Source organism: Copadichromis virginalis, linkage group LG4 (assembly GCF_057382275.1).
Source record: "Copadichromis virginalis isolate Kocher_CV1m ecotype Utaka linkage group LG4, C_Virginalis_male_GT1.1, whole genome shotgun sequence".
Lineage (NCBI taxonomy): Eukaryota > Metazoa > Chordata > Actinopteri > Cichliformes > Cichlidae > Copadichromis > Copadichromis virginalis.
The window spans coordinates 13,699,635-13,715,674 of NC_140621.1; the positions used below are offsets into that span (position 1 = coordinate 13,699,635).

Sequence of the window (16,040 nt, forward strand, 5' to 3'; positions counted from 1 at the left end):
GTGCCAGTTCCCAAGAGATCGCACTCACTTATCACCCCGATGTGATATTAGAGCTGCAGCACAGAAATAAAGCGCTGCATTCGTGGACCTTGTGCCGTTTAACAGGTAACAATAAACTCCTCACAGGTCTCGTCACCCTGCTCCACCGTTTACATGCGCGCACAGTGAAACTCAATCCAAGTTTATGTAAAACAAAAAATCACAATGTTGAGTAGATGCAGACATAAGCGGAAGTTTTCCCTCTACGGGTCAAAGTGTCTGATCTGGGAAATACTGGTTTCTCGGTTCCTCCTCTCAGTGACGTTTGGAAAGTGAAACCTTTTTCTAGCGCTCTTCTGTCGGCTCACCAAAAACTGCAGACCGTGCGCATTTCTGAGATTTATTATCCCCCCTTTAAATTATAGCCATGCTTATTTTTAAAGTAGACCCGAGACTAACAGTCTGTGGGCGAAACAAATCAAACTCATTCCTGAGCGTCTGACACGAAGAGACAAAAGGGGGATTCATTAAGGTCGCCCACAGTGAGTAACAGTGCGAAATTCAACAGCCTCTTTGATAAAACAATGAGCATTCATGTCGTGGTTGGAAACAGCTCGGCCCAAATATTTTCAGTGCTTTCTGCGCTATGCGCGCTCCCGCTTGGGGCATTATTTCAGCAGGGAGACAGAAATGAGTATAACGTCATAGAGATATGTCACATTTTTTCTTTTCCAGTAACAACAACATAAAATAAATCAATAATTTCATAGTTGGTTTGTATTTGTATATGAAAATAATTCCTGCATGTATAACTTTAGTTTTTGTGATTATTGATACACAAGCACTTCAAAGAATAACGTTTTTTGTTTTGTTTTGTTTTGTTTTTTTGTCAAGTGAGTCAACACGAGAAAACGAGTACAAGCTGGTTGATAATCCCTTTGGAGATATAGGAACAGGTTTTCACAGTGCTTGGACAAAGCTAACCACAGCATGACCACAGCACTCAGCTCTATTTGTTTATGAAGTAATTCAAGTCTTTTAGTTTTGTAAATATTTCTGCCTAATGAGATAAACGCCAGCTTATCAATAGCAGGCACTGATTGAATTAATGTTTTTATTTTTTCACAGCCTGGTGGCACGGTGGTTAGCACTGTTGCCGCACAGCAAGAACAAGAAGGTCCTGAGTTCAATTCCACCATCAGGCCGGGGTCTTTCTGTGTGGAGTTTGCATGTTCTCCCCGTGTTTGCGTGGGTTCCCTCCGGGTACTTCCGGCTTCCTCCCACTGTCCAAAGACATGCAACTTGTGGGGATAGGTTAATTGGATAATCCAAATTCAAATTTTATTTGTCACACACACACAACCATACACAGTATGACATGGGGGTGAAATGCTTGTAGCTGTACAATGCCCGACCATTAAATGACAGAAGAAAAGTTTTACAATATTTACAATTTACAGTTTACTAAAAAAATTTACAAATTAACTTAGGAATTTACAGTAAAGAATGTGCAAATAGCAGAAGAGATTATAAAGATAAGGATTATAAATTATAGGATTATAGGATTATAGGAAATGTGTGGTGGTGCGTGTGGTGACGTGTGTGAGAGTCCAGTCCTACACCTGGTTCAGGCCCCGAATAGCCTGGGGGAAGAAGCTCCTCCTCATTCTCTCTGTTTTGGCCAACAGTAAGAAGAGTCCATTGTTGCGATGGGAGAGGTCCATCATAATCTTCCTAGCTTTGGACTTGCACCGCTTGGTGTAGATGGACAGCAGGTCAGGGAGCTCTGATTGAATGATGCGTTCTGCCGAGCGCACCACCCTTTGCAGAGCTCGTCTGTCCTGCTTGGTGCTGTTCCCAAACCAGGTGCAGATGTTTGCCGTCAGGACGCTCTCGATGGTGCAGGAGTAGAAGTTCTTGAGCACCTTCAGTGGCAGATGGAAGTCTCTAAGTCTTCTGAGGAAGAAGAGACGCTGACGGGCTTTCTTAACCAGGGTGTTGATGTGACAGGACCTTGTCACTAGGTGTGAATGTGCGAGTGAATGTGAGTGCGAATGGTTGTCTGTCCCTGTGTGTTGGCCCTGCGACAGACTGGTGACCTGTCCAGGGTGTACCCTGCCTCTTGCCCTATGACAGCTGGGATAGGCTCCTGCGACCCTGAAAATGGGAAGCGGAAGCGAATGGATGGATGGATTTTTTCACGGTGTGGTTGGCGTTTTGATTAAGAATACATGTCCTCTTTCATACTGATGCTTTTTAGGGGTTTTAATTTATATGTCTGGTGTTTGTTCCCTAGAGTGTCGACCATCTGCTCTTGTACCTCATGATAAACTCTCTGTCACACCTCTCCATGTTGTCACCTTTTGTCATTGTCTTCATAAACACCTACATGCGAACCACTGCATACCTTCCCAGACTCACTTATTGTGTCGCCCAAAGCAAACATACAAATATCCGTATGTGCAGGTCATTTACTTTTTATGTTGATGTCATAACAAGAAAATAGATGAGATACTAATTATGCTATAGTCTATAGTGTGTTCCTCTTGAGCGACATTGCACATGTGTCTGTAATATTCAATCTAACTCATTTGCAAAGTTGAAATAAATAATTTGATGAAAAATATGACATTAATAATCTAAACAGAGATTTAGAGATCAGCTGTAACGTACACTCAACCATAGAATACAGGCCTAATATTAATATTCGGCTATGCAAACACTTTTAACACCAAACGGTTAAAATAAAAATATAACTGACATGTGCACTAAATGCACAGAGGCTAAAGGAGCAGTTTCATTATGTTTGAGAGTGCAGAGCAATGAAGAGATCACAGCGATGCTAGAAAATGATTTCAAAAGAAATTCCATAGAACTCCAAAGTTATTGGTTCTTATATCCAGAAAAACTTAATTGCGTGTAATAAAAATAAGCAAACATTATTATTCCTCATTACTTAAGCATTGTTTTGGGAGGGGAAAACACCCCATTGGATAGAAAGTTGTACGCTGGAGAAGAAAAATGGTGTCAGACTTTAAAGAATGAATAATGTCTACAATGAGATGGTTTGAGGACTCCTTTATTTAAAACTTTGTAAAAGACATAGATATTAAAAAAAAAAAAACTTTAAGTAAACATCAAGTGTGTAGTTTGCTGCATGTTTTGTTTTGTTTTTTTCATGTAAATTTGAACATTTTGATTTGTGTATTTGTATTTTTGCATATGTTTGTTGGTTTGATGTTTTGTTGTAGTTTGTCAAAAATATGAAAAAGAGTATTGGTAAGGTAACAGTGGGACAATAATCTATATGTCAGGTGTAATTGAATGTTTTTCTATATTCAGTCAGGCTGTAACAGCTGATCGTGGTCCTTGATCGTGTCCCTCTATGTCATTGTAAATGACGTCATCATGCTTTTCCTGACACGTCTGCACTACTTGCAGAACTTTTGCAAGGCGCCGGTCCAACGCGGACAGATGTGGTTCTGAGAGGAGAGGGGCCACTCGTGACAAAGGATCCTGAGTCAGCGATTCCCGCATGATGTCGCTCAGTCGGAAATCAGGAAGAGACAGCAGACGCAAGCGGAGGAAGGTGGAGCGACGGATCCTGTGGAGATAAGTCGTGTAAGGGGATCGAGAAGATTTTGGAAAAGGAAAAAAGAAACTGGGAAAGAAATATATTTAAACTAAAGCATGTAATTTTAAAATCTTTTAACCATATGCACCATATCGTTTCCACCTTTGGTCGTCTTTTGATAATTTATTAATAAAAGAAGTAGTTTGATGCTATGTTGTGGGATCATGTAATATTATTTACACCTCTGCTGACTCAGGTACAAATCCTGTTCCCAAACAATATGTTGTTTTAACCTTTTAGCCGTGTTACACTGAGATTATGTAAATGTATTCTAACAAACTAGATAAAATGAACACTTGCTAATGTAATGTTAATTGCCCACTTACCATTTAATAGCTTGATTACCCATAGAGCTACAGCAGCTAACATTATTACTGTGGTCAAAGCAATCACATTAAAATTCCTTTATCAGTTTTTTGAATGTTGTTGTAGTATTTCTGTATAAAACAGCTTGGGAAATGCCATAAACAACTATGAGATTTTACCATGAATATCACATCTTAAAGGCCTTGTAGGAATTTAATACAAATATAGGGTGTACGTATGTTTGGCAACTAAAGTCACAGCCATAACAGCAGACAAAGCCTCAGAAACAGAAGCTGCTGCTTTAAGCTCGCAGCCTCTGAGTGCTGTACACCTGCTTTCATTTCAAGGTGGGTCTCCAACATTAACAGCCCATAGTTTCATTACACAATACTCTTCCACTGCATGATATCTTGTGGCCAGAAAATACGTTTTAGCATAATCTCATCATGCCAAAGTGACCTTTGACCTCTGCATTGTCATCTTCTTCTATTAAACATTCATGAGGCACATTTTGTGACGTTACAGGCTTGAAGAATTTCCTTAAGCTGAGGCGTAAAGGACATATTAGATTGATGAGAATTTGACGTATGAGAGGTTGACTCATAATAACTTTACCTTTGGGGACCAAAATCCAATCATGTCATCTTAAATTTGAAAATAGTCGCTCAAGCTGTTTCTGAGGTATCGAGATCATGAGAATGGTGTGATGTGAGGATAATATAAATCCATCAGGCAACAAGTGGCATTAGCTTAGTTGTTTTTAGATATCTTAATGCAGAAATGTTACTAATTTGATGCACTTCTTCGCTAGAGTTGAGAATTTCTATCACACCTTGTGGGTTTATACACATTTGAAAACTTGACACTGACTCTTTTCTTACACCTGTCCCCCCGTCCATCATTTTTCAGCGCACAGATCAGTAAGCACACATCTTTTTTCTTGTTTTACCTGCAACACTGCTGCAATGGAGCTAGAATGGATGGCTCATCTTGAGAGTGACGCCCAAACCTAAAAAAACAAAAAACAGGATCAAAAACATTTAATGACGAAAAACTAACCTGACACCTGAGGAAGAAATCAAGTGTAACACGAGATAAGAAGGATCAAAGTTTTGGTACTCACGCCCGTCCATTATCAAGGTGCAGAAGAAAAGTGTTGTTGCCAAATTGCTCAAACGTCTCATAGTGATGTCTGTCCATGTTGCCTTCAGATGGAAAACAATCAAATATCATTTAAGGTTCATGACACTGTTAAAAATATTCTTTAAAAAGCTCTTAATGCAACTGTAGGGAGCATCACACTGCTACTTTACTGATTCAGTTTGTTAAAATTCCTTAGGAAAAAAAGAAAATAAGGAGCGTTATACAGATGAGTGACTCCTATCAACCAACAAACAAATGGGCCTAACTGACTCATGAGGAAGTCCAGGACAGCCATATCTATGAGATCCACCAGTCTGGTTCCTTGATTGTAAGGAGGTGTCTGCTTCACTGTATCACAGTAAGCTGGGTCTTTTTCCCACCTGGGAACAAAAGAACAGAGACACTCAGACAGACAAAGGAAAACAGATCATGGCCTCCCTGTTAACAGTTTTTATTGCTTCCCTTCACATTTTTCTGCTTTTGGGGTTCGAGTTAGTGCAGTTCACCTTTGCTGTCACCTCATTTTGTAGTTTAGGTTAACTCAGATGTTTGAATTCAAAACTTTATCATTAAAAAGAATGCAGATTCTGGATATAGTGCCTATTTGTTTTAAGATTGTTTACATCTTGCAAGTCTTTACAGATACCACTAGAGGGCGGCAAACACCCACGATTCTCTAAACGCTTTAGACCAGGAACGTCAAACTCGTTTAACATCGTGGGCCACATACAGCCCACTTTGATCTTAAGTAAGCTGGACCAGTGAAACTCCCCAGTGCAAAGTAGCTTAACTGCACATTTAATCCCTGAGACATCTCAATATAAGAAAAAGAAGTGCAATGTCTCAGTATTTCTACGTGATAAAGAAATGCTGCTGCTGCCGTTAATGAAAGAAACAAGTCAGCACAACTCTTTGGGCCGAAATTGTAAAAAAAAAAAAAAAGTGTAAAATTCAACAACATTCTGGTAACTAATCGGCCAGACTGTCCTGTAATTATAAAGTGGACAGATTTGTTAATTAACAGAAAATGTCAATTTTTTTTTTTACTTTTATTTTTGTTTTTTAATGTGGTTACATTGGAAAAAAAAATTCTATAGCAATAGTGAAAAAACAGTAACTTTCTTCTCATGTTTCTTAACTTTTTTTATCTGTTACATTATTTTTGTAGTATGAGATGTTTATCAGCAGGACAAGCTATAAAATTTATGAAAATACCATTAAAAGTCCAAAATGTTTGCAGGGCCAGTTCTGGCCCAAGGGCCTTATGTTTCACACCCCTGGTCTAAATCTAGATCTTTATTTACACTCTATGCACACACTTATCAAAAGTTCCATCAGAGCTGCTTAATAGACAGTATTTTACTAATACCTAAAATACACGCAGGAACTGTTTCTATTATCTTGTACTGGCTGTATTAGATTGTAAGCAATATTACTACAGGGTTAGTAATCATCCTTCTATTGAGCTGGGGTTCAGATTGTTTAAAAGAAAGACACTGTGATCATTAGAAGTGACTCATTAACAAAGCATTCCAATATTTTTACCTTTAAAAAGAAAAACCATTAACAGACGACATCCAACGAAACTCCTAGACTCCTAAAAGTCTTGTTTCAAAACAGGCCACTCAATATAATGTCATCAGTCCATCCATCCATCCCCATTTAAACAATTCAGGGTCATGGGGGGACTGGATGCTAGCCCAGCTGCAATAAGGTGAGAGGTGGTGTACACCCACAGAGAGACAGACAGCCTTTCTCACATTCACAGCTATGGACAATTTACAATCACCAATTAACCTAATATCACTAAATATATAATTCCATTCAGGCAGTTTCCCACTCACAGTTAGGACGTTTCTAAACATGTACTCTGTTCAGTTGTATTAAACTACATTCTGTATGTTAGTCAGACTGAGGTATGATCAGTGAACCCACTGTGCAAGCTTGGTGCGGCTGTAAGATCGCCTCCATGGGGACCTCCAGGACCTGCGAGGGGCAATGGTGAGGTCAGGCAGCATGGTAGCCAGGGAAACCTCCAGCATATGTGGCTGACCGCACACCGGGTGCTCCACTGAGCAGTAGTATTCACACTGCCCATAGAAACACACGTTCCCAGCTAGAGAGACAGCCATATATTAAAAATAAAGATTTTAGCAGAATTCAGTCCAATAGTTCGTTTTTGTTAAATAAACTGAGTGCTGGCATGAGCCAACACTTACCCACATGCACCTGCACACATACCAGGGGAAGTGAAGAAGGTCTTAGACAGCCTGTGGTCGGTGGTAATCTCTTTGATCTCTGTGGTAACATTGATGAGCCGTCCAACCACTGGAGGGATTCTGTTAAAGCCCAGCAATCTGAGAAGGAGGAAGATACAGAGCGAGATGAAGAGATGGAGCGAGTACAAAGAAAATACATTTAAAAAGGGAACACAATGTGTCAACAAGAGCACAGGAAGTGTTTTCTTTTTTTAATCTTTATTTGTGTGCAGCATTAACGTCCTGTTTACTGGAACACCATCATCATATTCACGCATTGCACTGTCACACCAGAAAGCTGCCCAGTGCTACGATCCTCTGACCTCCTGGAAACTCCACATGTACACCAGGATCAAGACCTTGCTCAAGGGCACGACAGCGGGGTTAGTAACCACAGAAGAAGTGCTGCTTTTTCTCTTTACTTATCCAGCAAAGTGCAAGAATGAAACACTTGGTCAGGTTTTATTCTTCAGCTACCACTGACTGCTATTAAAACCTTTTCACACTTCTACACTCTGCGACATCTTCATGAACAAAATACTCAAGTGCCTGAAGTGTCACCTGTTGTGCGCCTGCCCTCAAGGACGCCTGCTACCTGCCGATCGGATGTGTAATGACGCGTACCTGTCAAGGTGAAAGGCAGCGATCTCGGCGTTGTGTCTTTCAAAGTCAGAGAAGTAAAAGAGGTTTACATCAGTCTCTGCATGTCTGGTTTGCCTGTGCAACAAACAAAAGCGAGCACATAAACATGCTGCTGTAAGCGCATCTTGTCATTTACTAGTCAGCATCACAAAACACAACAGGATGAATGTTTCTCAGATCGCTGCATTGCACCGGTGTCTTACTTCATGGGTTTGAGCAGAGCTTGTCCATAATTTGGGAACGATATGAGCAGTTTCAGTTGGGTGCCTCCTTTCTTTTGAACTAAAAGATACAAAGAGGGTAGATATCGGGAGCACAGCAATAATACAAAGGCACATCATTGCTTACACAAGCACTCTTTATCATATTGATCAGCCACTGATAAGAAACGCATCACAGAGATGCATACAATTTAGATTCACTGCAGTGCATTACATCAGTTCCTCCACATGGTGGCCTGTTTTATAGTCAGAGCACCAACTGCCACCTCCATTTTGAGCATTACTCCAACAAAACATGTATAAAATCGATTTATCTTAGTGCTGAGGCCCAATATTATGCATCATTATTTTTAATACTAATGCTTATGTTATTCTTGTAAAGCCTTTGCATATTTATGATACCTTAAAATATTCCCTGCTGCTTCTAAACAAGCAGATTAGAGTATCATTTACATGCTTTGCCAGTAACGTCACCCCGTTTTACCTTCACAGAGGTCTGCATCGGACGGTTTAGATTTTTTTTTCTCCCCCATTCTTTCATCCCATCAAACCTGACCCACTTTATCCACACTTCAGTCAACTGGGCAATGTGAAGCATGTGTTTATTCTCTTTCAAGTGAACTAGTTCAAATCAAGGTTTCAGAAAAAGAAACAGCTTTTATTTGCTGCAGACCACGGCTCTGTGAGCAAATCCTGTAAATGAATAGAAAGAAATTGTTAATATAAACCAAGCTGTGCCACATTTTGATCCATAATTCGTATTTCTGATTCTGAATATGTACCCAAATTTACACAAGATATAGGTACATGCAGGAATGAGAGCTAAATGTGGGGGGAAAGGGATGACACAGTGAGAAAATTAGCCTGTAGCCGAGATTAGTGCTTAATCTGCACCATATAACACAAATCTCAATGCATTATTCATTCTGCAGCATGCTGAGCATGGGTTTGCCTGTCTAAGAGAACCAACCACAAAATGAACATGTAGACATAAGCATATGTTGATGCAAAGGAAGGTGCATGAATATTTTATGCTTATATTTTTTGCTTATGGATAGTACATCCAGTCTTTATGTAGGCACTTGTGCATAGTGGTGGGCCAGCTTGCATGTGATTTTATAGCCTTGTTCGGTTATGCACCCTTTCCATTTGTCTAAGAGTTTCTCAACAGATATTAATAGTAGGTAGGATCTAAAAACATCTCTTTTAAAGTGGCACAAGTCTGAATGCCTGCAGTTACATTTATGGAGAAGCATGCGAGAGAATATAACAGTCTATGTCTCTCATGTACATGTGAGCTGCACAGTTTGCTGTTTTGTTTTTATGAATGTCTGAATATCTACATACTGTATCTCAATTCTGCTTCTCGTTTGTAATAAAATTAAGACAGCAATCCACAGTGCATTTTGCTATATGTGAGGCGGTGCATCATACAGCCACACACACACAAAGATCCGGTTGGTCCCTCCCAAGTTTAATGATGCTTGGTTTCATATTTGAACATGCTAGTCCCTTTTTAGCATCATTTTTCAGCATGCAGTGTATACCCCGCTAATGATATGAAAAAGGTTTTAATCCATTATCTGTTTTGGGTTTGATGTCTAAAGCCAATAAACAGCAAGTGAAATTGAAAAGAAAATACACGAAGCATCAACAGGGAAACCACAGTTATATCGATAAAGGATTTTCAAGACTGATACTAAGACCAATGTGTGGTGGCTTATAAATCTGATATATTCAGTGATTTATTTTACTTTCAGACACACAAAACAGAAAAAAGATTTCCCTAAATTAGTTTTTGTAGTCATGTATGAGTCCTTACTAAGACAATGGCAAAGCTGTTTGGAAATTGTCCAGTTTTATCATCTCAAGAAATAGTCGATTACTTGGCTGTAAAAGAGGTGTGTTTGGAGGAGTAAATTTGAGGCTTTCAAACATAAGGCCACTGTAGCAATTATCAAGCATGGTGGTGGTAGCATCAAGCTTTGGGGCATTTTAGTGGACAGAATCATGAAGGACTACCTCCAAAATCTTCAGCTTCAACTTAAATCAACGTCTGATGGTTGAAACTTGGACACAACTGGGTGTTCCAACATGACAGTGATCCCAAACACACATGGAATGGCTTTCTTAAAGCCCTGATCTCAACTCTATTGAAAATTTGTGGACTATGTTTAAAAGCCTGGTCCATGCCAGGAAACCAACCAATTTAAATGAAACCACCTCCACCAATCCTGCTGAGAAAGTGGTCAAATATCCAGCCAGATTTATGCCAGAAGTTTGTTGATCACTGACAAAAGCTTCTGGTTGAGGTGCAAGTCAGGAAGGGACATTTAACCAAACAGTGAGGGTGTATACACAACTCCGAGCCTGTACTGCATGTATAATTTTATATTTGAAATCCTAATTAAATTCAAATTCTTGTTTTTTAAAGTTATTAAAGATGTATGCTGTACAAATATTAGACCCTGGAAAAAGAATAGTTGAAAGAAGTCGTTAAAAACCCCAAATTACCATGACGTTTATGGTCATGTTGATTGGGTATAAACTTTTGACCATAATCTGTGGTGTATAGGAAACCTATACTGACAGGTTGAGATGTCTGAATATCTGAATAGCTTCTATACACTGGCCTTCTGTTTTTAATTCTACTTGCATGTTATTCCATAGTTTGTTTGTTCCAGAGCATGTATGCAGTTCTTCTGGGGGCTGTAAGAAATCTATATACCTTCACACATCCACCTTCCTCATCCTCTCACTTTGTGTCCACAAGGAGTTGTGAGTTATATAACAGTATACCTAATCCTCCTGGGTTTGCGCTTTCATTCTCTCTAAATGTGTTTTGTCGTTTTATTTGCATACATCAGTTTGTGCCTTTATCATCCCATATATGTGTCTTGTTTCCCCAAAGACAATGCTCACTGCTGTAAATATGAGCTTTGGCACACTTTATTCTATTCACTCAGTGAATACTCAGTCTTGCCTACGGCTCTCTTACAGATTAGCTTGTTTGTAATAACGGCTCAGTTAAAATGAGAAAGCAGCAGGGTTGTGACTTTGTAGCTGCTAAGAGGAATCCAAATGAACATAAAGAAGAATTTACCACAAGTTCAAAACGCAAGGTAATGAAAAGCTCATTTTTTAAGTAAAGAAAACTTGCTGTATCAAACTATGCAGTCCTTAGAAGTCCCTCTTTTGGTCACCCTAAAAGCAGTACAGATTACAGACGGATGTTTTGGCAGAATATTTATGAAGGACTATGGCCTGAGCAGGTTTCCTAATTGACTGTCCTCATCGTGGCATTGCAAAACAACCTAAGTCTCATTTCAGGATGTAGTTTGTGGGAGTAGCAAGATAAAAAGGAGGTTCATTAAGAAAATTGTACCTGCCCCCCTTCCTCTGATCTTTCTGGCACATTCCCCAGGCCTTGTTCTTTCCTTCCAGTCTCTTTGGCCTTTTAATCCTGCCTGCCTCCCTTATGTGCTCACCTGAGCCAAGGATACGCTGTGTTGCCAAATAGTGAGTCAGCTGAGCTAGGTTGGGGTCTTTCCTGTTGTACAGCTCCCAGCGAGAGATGCCCAGGTGGAACCGCAGCCAGGGAGGGTGGGTCTCCACATCAGTTGTCCATGTGACTTTGTCATAGCCTTCCTCGTGACTGTTGCTTTGCCTTCAGGAGAGTATGTAGACATAATACTATAACACCTGCAGAACTGTTTAGTCATGAACAGAAATTCAGATATGAAACAAACTGCAGTTTTAAAATAAGTTAAAAGTCTAAACACACCAATTCTGTGGAAAGTTGAGCAACACAGTGATATAAAAAAAAAGAGCTTCCATTGCATAATATTCATTTGGCAGCATGAAGTGACACAAGCCTCATGGCGAGGAAATAATGGGATGCTGCATTCCTTTAATAGTTATTTCTAAGCATGAAAGTGTGTTTCAAAAGTAATTTGTTGTATAGTCTATTCCAATTTAAAGACAGTCATGTTTCTGTGGCAGAGTGAAACTATATACCCAGGGTATGCTAACATGCTTATAGAACAAAATCATGTGAAATAGAAAAGTACATCCTCTTTCAATTCTAAGGTTTTACATATCAGGATTTATTGAATAAACATGAATTCCTTACCAGGTTCTACAACTATTTAAACTTGACATTAACAACAACATCATGCGACACACCATAGGTGTCAAACTCTGGCCCGCGGGCCACATTTGGCCCGCAGCCTAATTACATTTGGCCCGCGAAGCCATACCAAATTATTATTAGAGCTGGCCTACTGGTATTATACAGCTAATATATATATTGTTTAGTATTAAGCTTTGCTTGTTCCATATTCAGTTTTTCAGCAAAACTTGTTTGAGTCCATAAGAAAAGATTCATTCTTATATCTAGAGGAAGATTTTTTTTCCAATAAATATTAATGTTAGCCCGCGACTTTGTTCCAGTTTTGAATTTTGGCCCACTGTGTATTTGAGTTTGACACCCCTGCATTAAACCATGTGATTATTCATTAACAGCCTCGAGAATCACCTTCAGCTGTAATAACTTTAAGTAATTTGTGCTTGGGATCATTGTCCTGTTGCATGACCCAGTTTTAGCCAAGCTTTAGCTGTTGGACAGATAACCTGATGTTTGACTCTTGAATACTTTGGTATACAGAAGGGTTCATGATCAAAACAGACTGCAAAACAAGCCCAGAATTATCACCCCTCCATCACCATGCTTGACAGTTGGTATGAGGAGTTTATGCTGATATGTTGTGTTTGGTTTTCTCCAAACATGGCGTTGTGCATTATAGCCAAACATCTCCTCTTGTGTCTGTCCAAAGGATGTTGTTCCAGAAGTCTTGCAGTTAGTTCAGCTATAACTTTGCAAACCTAAGCTGTGCTGCATGGTAATCCTTTCAAAGAAGATATTCTTGTTCACTCTTTTTCTCATCATGACCTTTAACATTTAATAGCTAACTGATGCTTGTAGAGGCTTATATTGTCAAGACGTTTGTCAATTAACAAGATTGTTTTGAATGTTTTCCACTTGTGAATAATCTTTCTCGCTGTAGAATAATGGACAGCAAAGTGGTTGGAAGTACCCAGCATTACAACCTTTCCTACATTGATGTTTTGCGTCAGACCTGCAAACCTCTGCATTTATAGAGGCGCCTCAACTTGCTGATGACCAGTTAATAAAATGCATTTGATGGTAGAGGATAAGTAGCAGCACCGGGCTGCTATTTACCCTCTTAATTCTTAAAGTAGCAGCAAGTGTAAATTAATTTTTTTGTTAAAAAATAATGACATGGTGTCATATGTGGCATGGTGTTTGAGGTTGTATTTACTGCATTTTAAGCTCACTAAGAACCAGATTATTTTTATGGTGTCCTGTGTGTAAAACCTTAGAACTGAAAGAAAATGTACTTTCTATTTCACATGATTTTAAAACATTAATTGTTTACTTTTAATCAGTTTGTATTAGCAGTTTAGTTTTGACTATCTAGCTAGAAAAACAGAATATTGTTTTTTAATTTAGTTTACAAAATTTACAGATCTACAAAAATCTAATTTACTATCAAATCGTCATTTTACACTAAAGACATGCACGGTGTCGCTAGCTGGTGAGCATAAAGGTCTGCTGGATGGGACTAATATTTCATAGCTACATCAGTAAAGAAAGTAAAGTAAAGTAACCTTTGAATCTTACCAAATGAAAAGCGGGCTACTGTAATTAGGGCAGCTTAAAGAAGAGCTAATCTTTTAGAAACCAGTGTTAATTATTCTAGGGGAGCTTCACAATGATGCAGAACGTAGGGCAGGTTATTTTCAAAGCCCTTCATGTTTCTATGTTATTAAAGTGTTTTTGACATCTTTTTTACTCACCACTCACTATCATCAGGGAAGATGTCTTCGTTCTCTTCTTCGTGACTTTCTGTATCCTTTGCATCTTCTTCTGTTTTCAGCCTCATTAGCCAATCATCTTGCTGCAGCTCTGGCTGTGGCAGATTGTAAAGCGGATGCTTGAACAGTGCCCCAAGCTTAGAAGGACCATCGACTTTCTGAATTATTTTTCCAACTCCAATCAGTTTCTTTGACTTCTCAGCGACCTCATTTAATGAGCCTCGGACTTTATGGTGTAACATGTTTGCAGTCGGTTTGTGACGCACTTCATCATGGGGGCGCCTCTGCGGTTTGTTTGAGGAGGCAGCATCAGAAGCAGGAGACTGGGAGACAGACTCGTGATGTTGAGTATCTGTTCTGGGAATGGAGGAGGAAGAGGAAGAAGTGGGAAAAACACAGGCAGTCTGGAGGACTGAAAGGCAAAAAAATGCCAGAAGGACATGGAGACTGAGGGACAGACAAGCCAGTCCCAGATAGATGGAGCGAGTGGACTGACCCAGGTTCCGTCTAACCATGCTGGAAGATAAAAGGATAAAACAGACCAAGGAGGCCTGTCAGCATTTCAGACTTGCACATGATAAAATATTTCCTACATATTGCATAATACACAGACACCCAGATAAACAGCAGCATGTATTTCATGCTTACTTGTAAAAACAGACCTGCCATATACCAGATTTCATGGTAACATGCTGTAATGCAGCTGGACTAGGCAAACTGCCAGTGCTTGCAACATCTGTGTGCTGCTTTGTTTGGTAGGTATGAGATTTACAACTCAAAACAAAATGACAGCCTTGTGGTCTGTGTAGCAAGAGGGAAAGTTGGGTGATCATCATCTTCATTAAAATCTGTCATTTTGGAGCCACGAGGATGGTAAAATCCCAGCGGAATTGGGAAAATGTGATAGTTCCTCTAACCATCTGCTGTCAGTGCTTAATATGAGAGCCGCGTTAAAAGTCATTAAGCTCACTGAACGTCTGCGTGGTTGCTTCCAAATATGGCAAACTGACACCATTCAAAGTGTAGTAAATGTTTTTACAGCATCATGATCCGATACACTGCACATGGACATTTAAAGAAAATAAAAGAATTATAATCATAATGTCTCGAATTGTAAAAGGTTTCAACATGCTTTATTTATGACTTTTGCTTCTTTCATATTAAACATGATACTTGCTTCATTTGTGGTAGATTCATATATTTATGCAGTATAAGAGTAAAGTAAAAGACAAATACACTCACTGGACACTATATTAGGTAACGGGTTGAGTCTCCTTTTGCATTCAGAACTACTTTAACTCTTCATTTCAACAAGATGCTGGAAACACTACTCAGAGATTTTGGTCCATATTAACATGGCAGAATCACAGAGATGCTGCAGATTGTAATCTCCAGTTTCACCAAATCCCAAAGGTTCTCTATTAGATTGCGATCTGGTGACTGTGGAGGCCACTTGAGTACAGTGAACTCAATGCCATGGCCAAGAAACCAGTTTGAAAGGATATGAGATATGGTGTGTTATCCTGCTGGAAGCAGCCAACAGAAGATGAGTAAACTGTAGTTATAAAAGGATGGACATGGTCAGCAACAACACTGAGGTAGGCTGTGAGATTTAAACTATGCTCAGCTGGTGTGAAGGAGCTCTAAGTGTGCCAACAAAATGTCTTCCAAAACCATTACACCACCACCACCCTGAACCATTGGTAGAAGGCAGGATGGATCCATGATTTCATGCTGTTAATATCAAATTCTGACACCACCATCCATTCAATGAATATTTTCAGTTTTTTAGACCATAATTTGTAAACACGACAGATGGTCATGTAGGTAAATCCCAGTACACAGCAGTTTCTGAAATACTCAGACCTTCCTGTCTGACACCAACAAACATGCCACGTTCAAAGTTACTTAAATGACCTTTCTCCCCCATTCTGATGCTCAGTCAGAACTCCAGCAGGT

The 16,040-nt window shown here is 39.4% G+C and overlaps 1 protein-coding gene and 1 long non-coding RNA gene across 2 annotated transcripts; one reads left to right on the forward strand and one right to left on the reverse strand.

The window, feature by feature from the left end:
• The first annotated feature begins 40 nt into the window (after positions 1 to 40).
• LOC146711008 (uncharacterized) lies at positions 41 to 4,034 on the forward strand. Its single transcript, XR_014920087.1, has 2 exons — positions 41 to 105; positions 3,421 to 4,034. It is a non-coding gene; the product is annotated as an uncharacterized LOC146711008 (long non-coding RNA).
• LOC146711009 (extracellular serine/threonine protein kinase FAM20C-like) lies at positions 3,322 to 14,596 on the reverse strand. The gene is made up of 10 exons (XM_085453682.1): positions 14,064 to 14,596; positions 11,672 to 11,850; positions 8,166 to 8,244; positions 7,945 to 8,037; positions 7,304 to 7,419; positions 6,998 to 7,178; positions 5,333 to 5,442; positions 5,043 to 5,124; positions 4,869 to 4,928; positions 3,322 to 3,583 (listed from the first exon to the last, which is right to left on the reverse strand). Exons 1-10 carry the CDS (start codon positions 14,594 to 14,596, stop codon positions 3,322 to 3,324), a joined length of 1,695 nt encoding a protein of 564 aa, XP_085309808.1.
• Between the last annotated feature and the right edge of the window lie 1,444 nt (positions 14,597 to 16,040).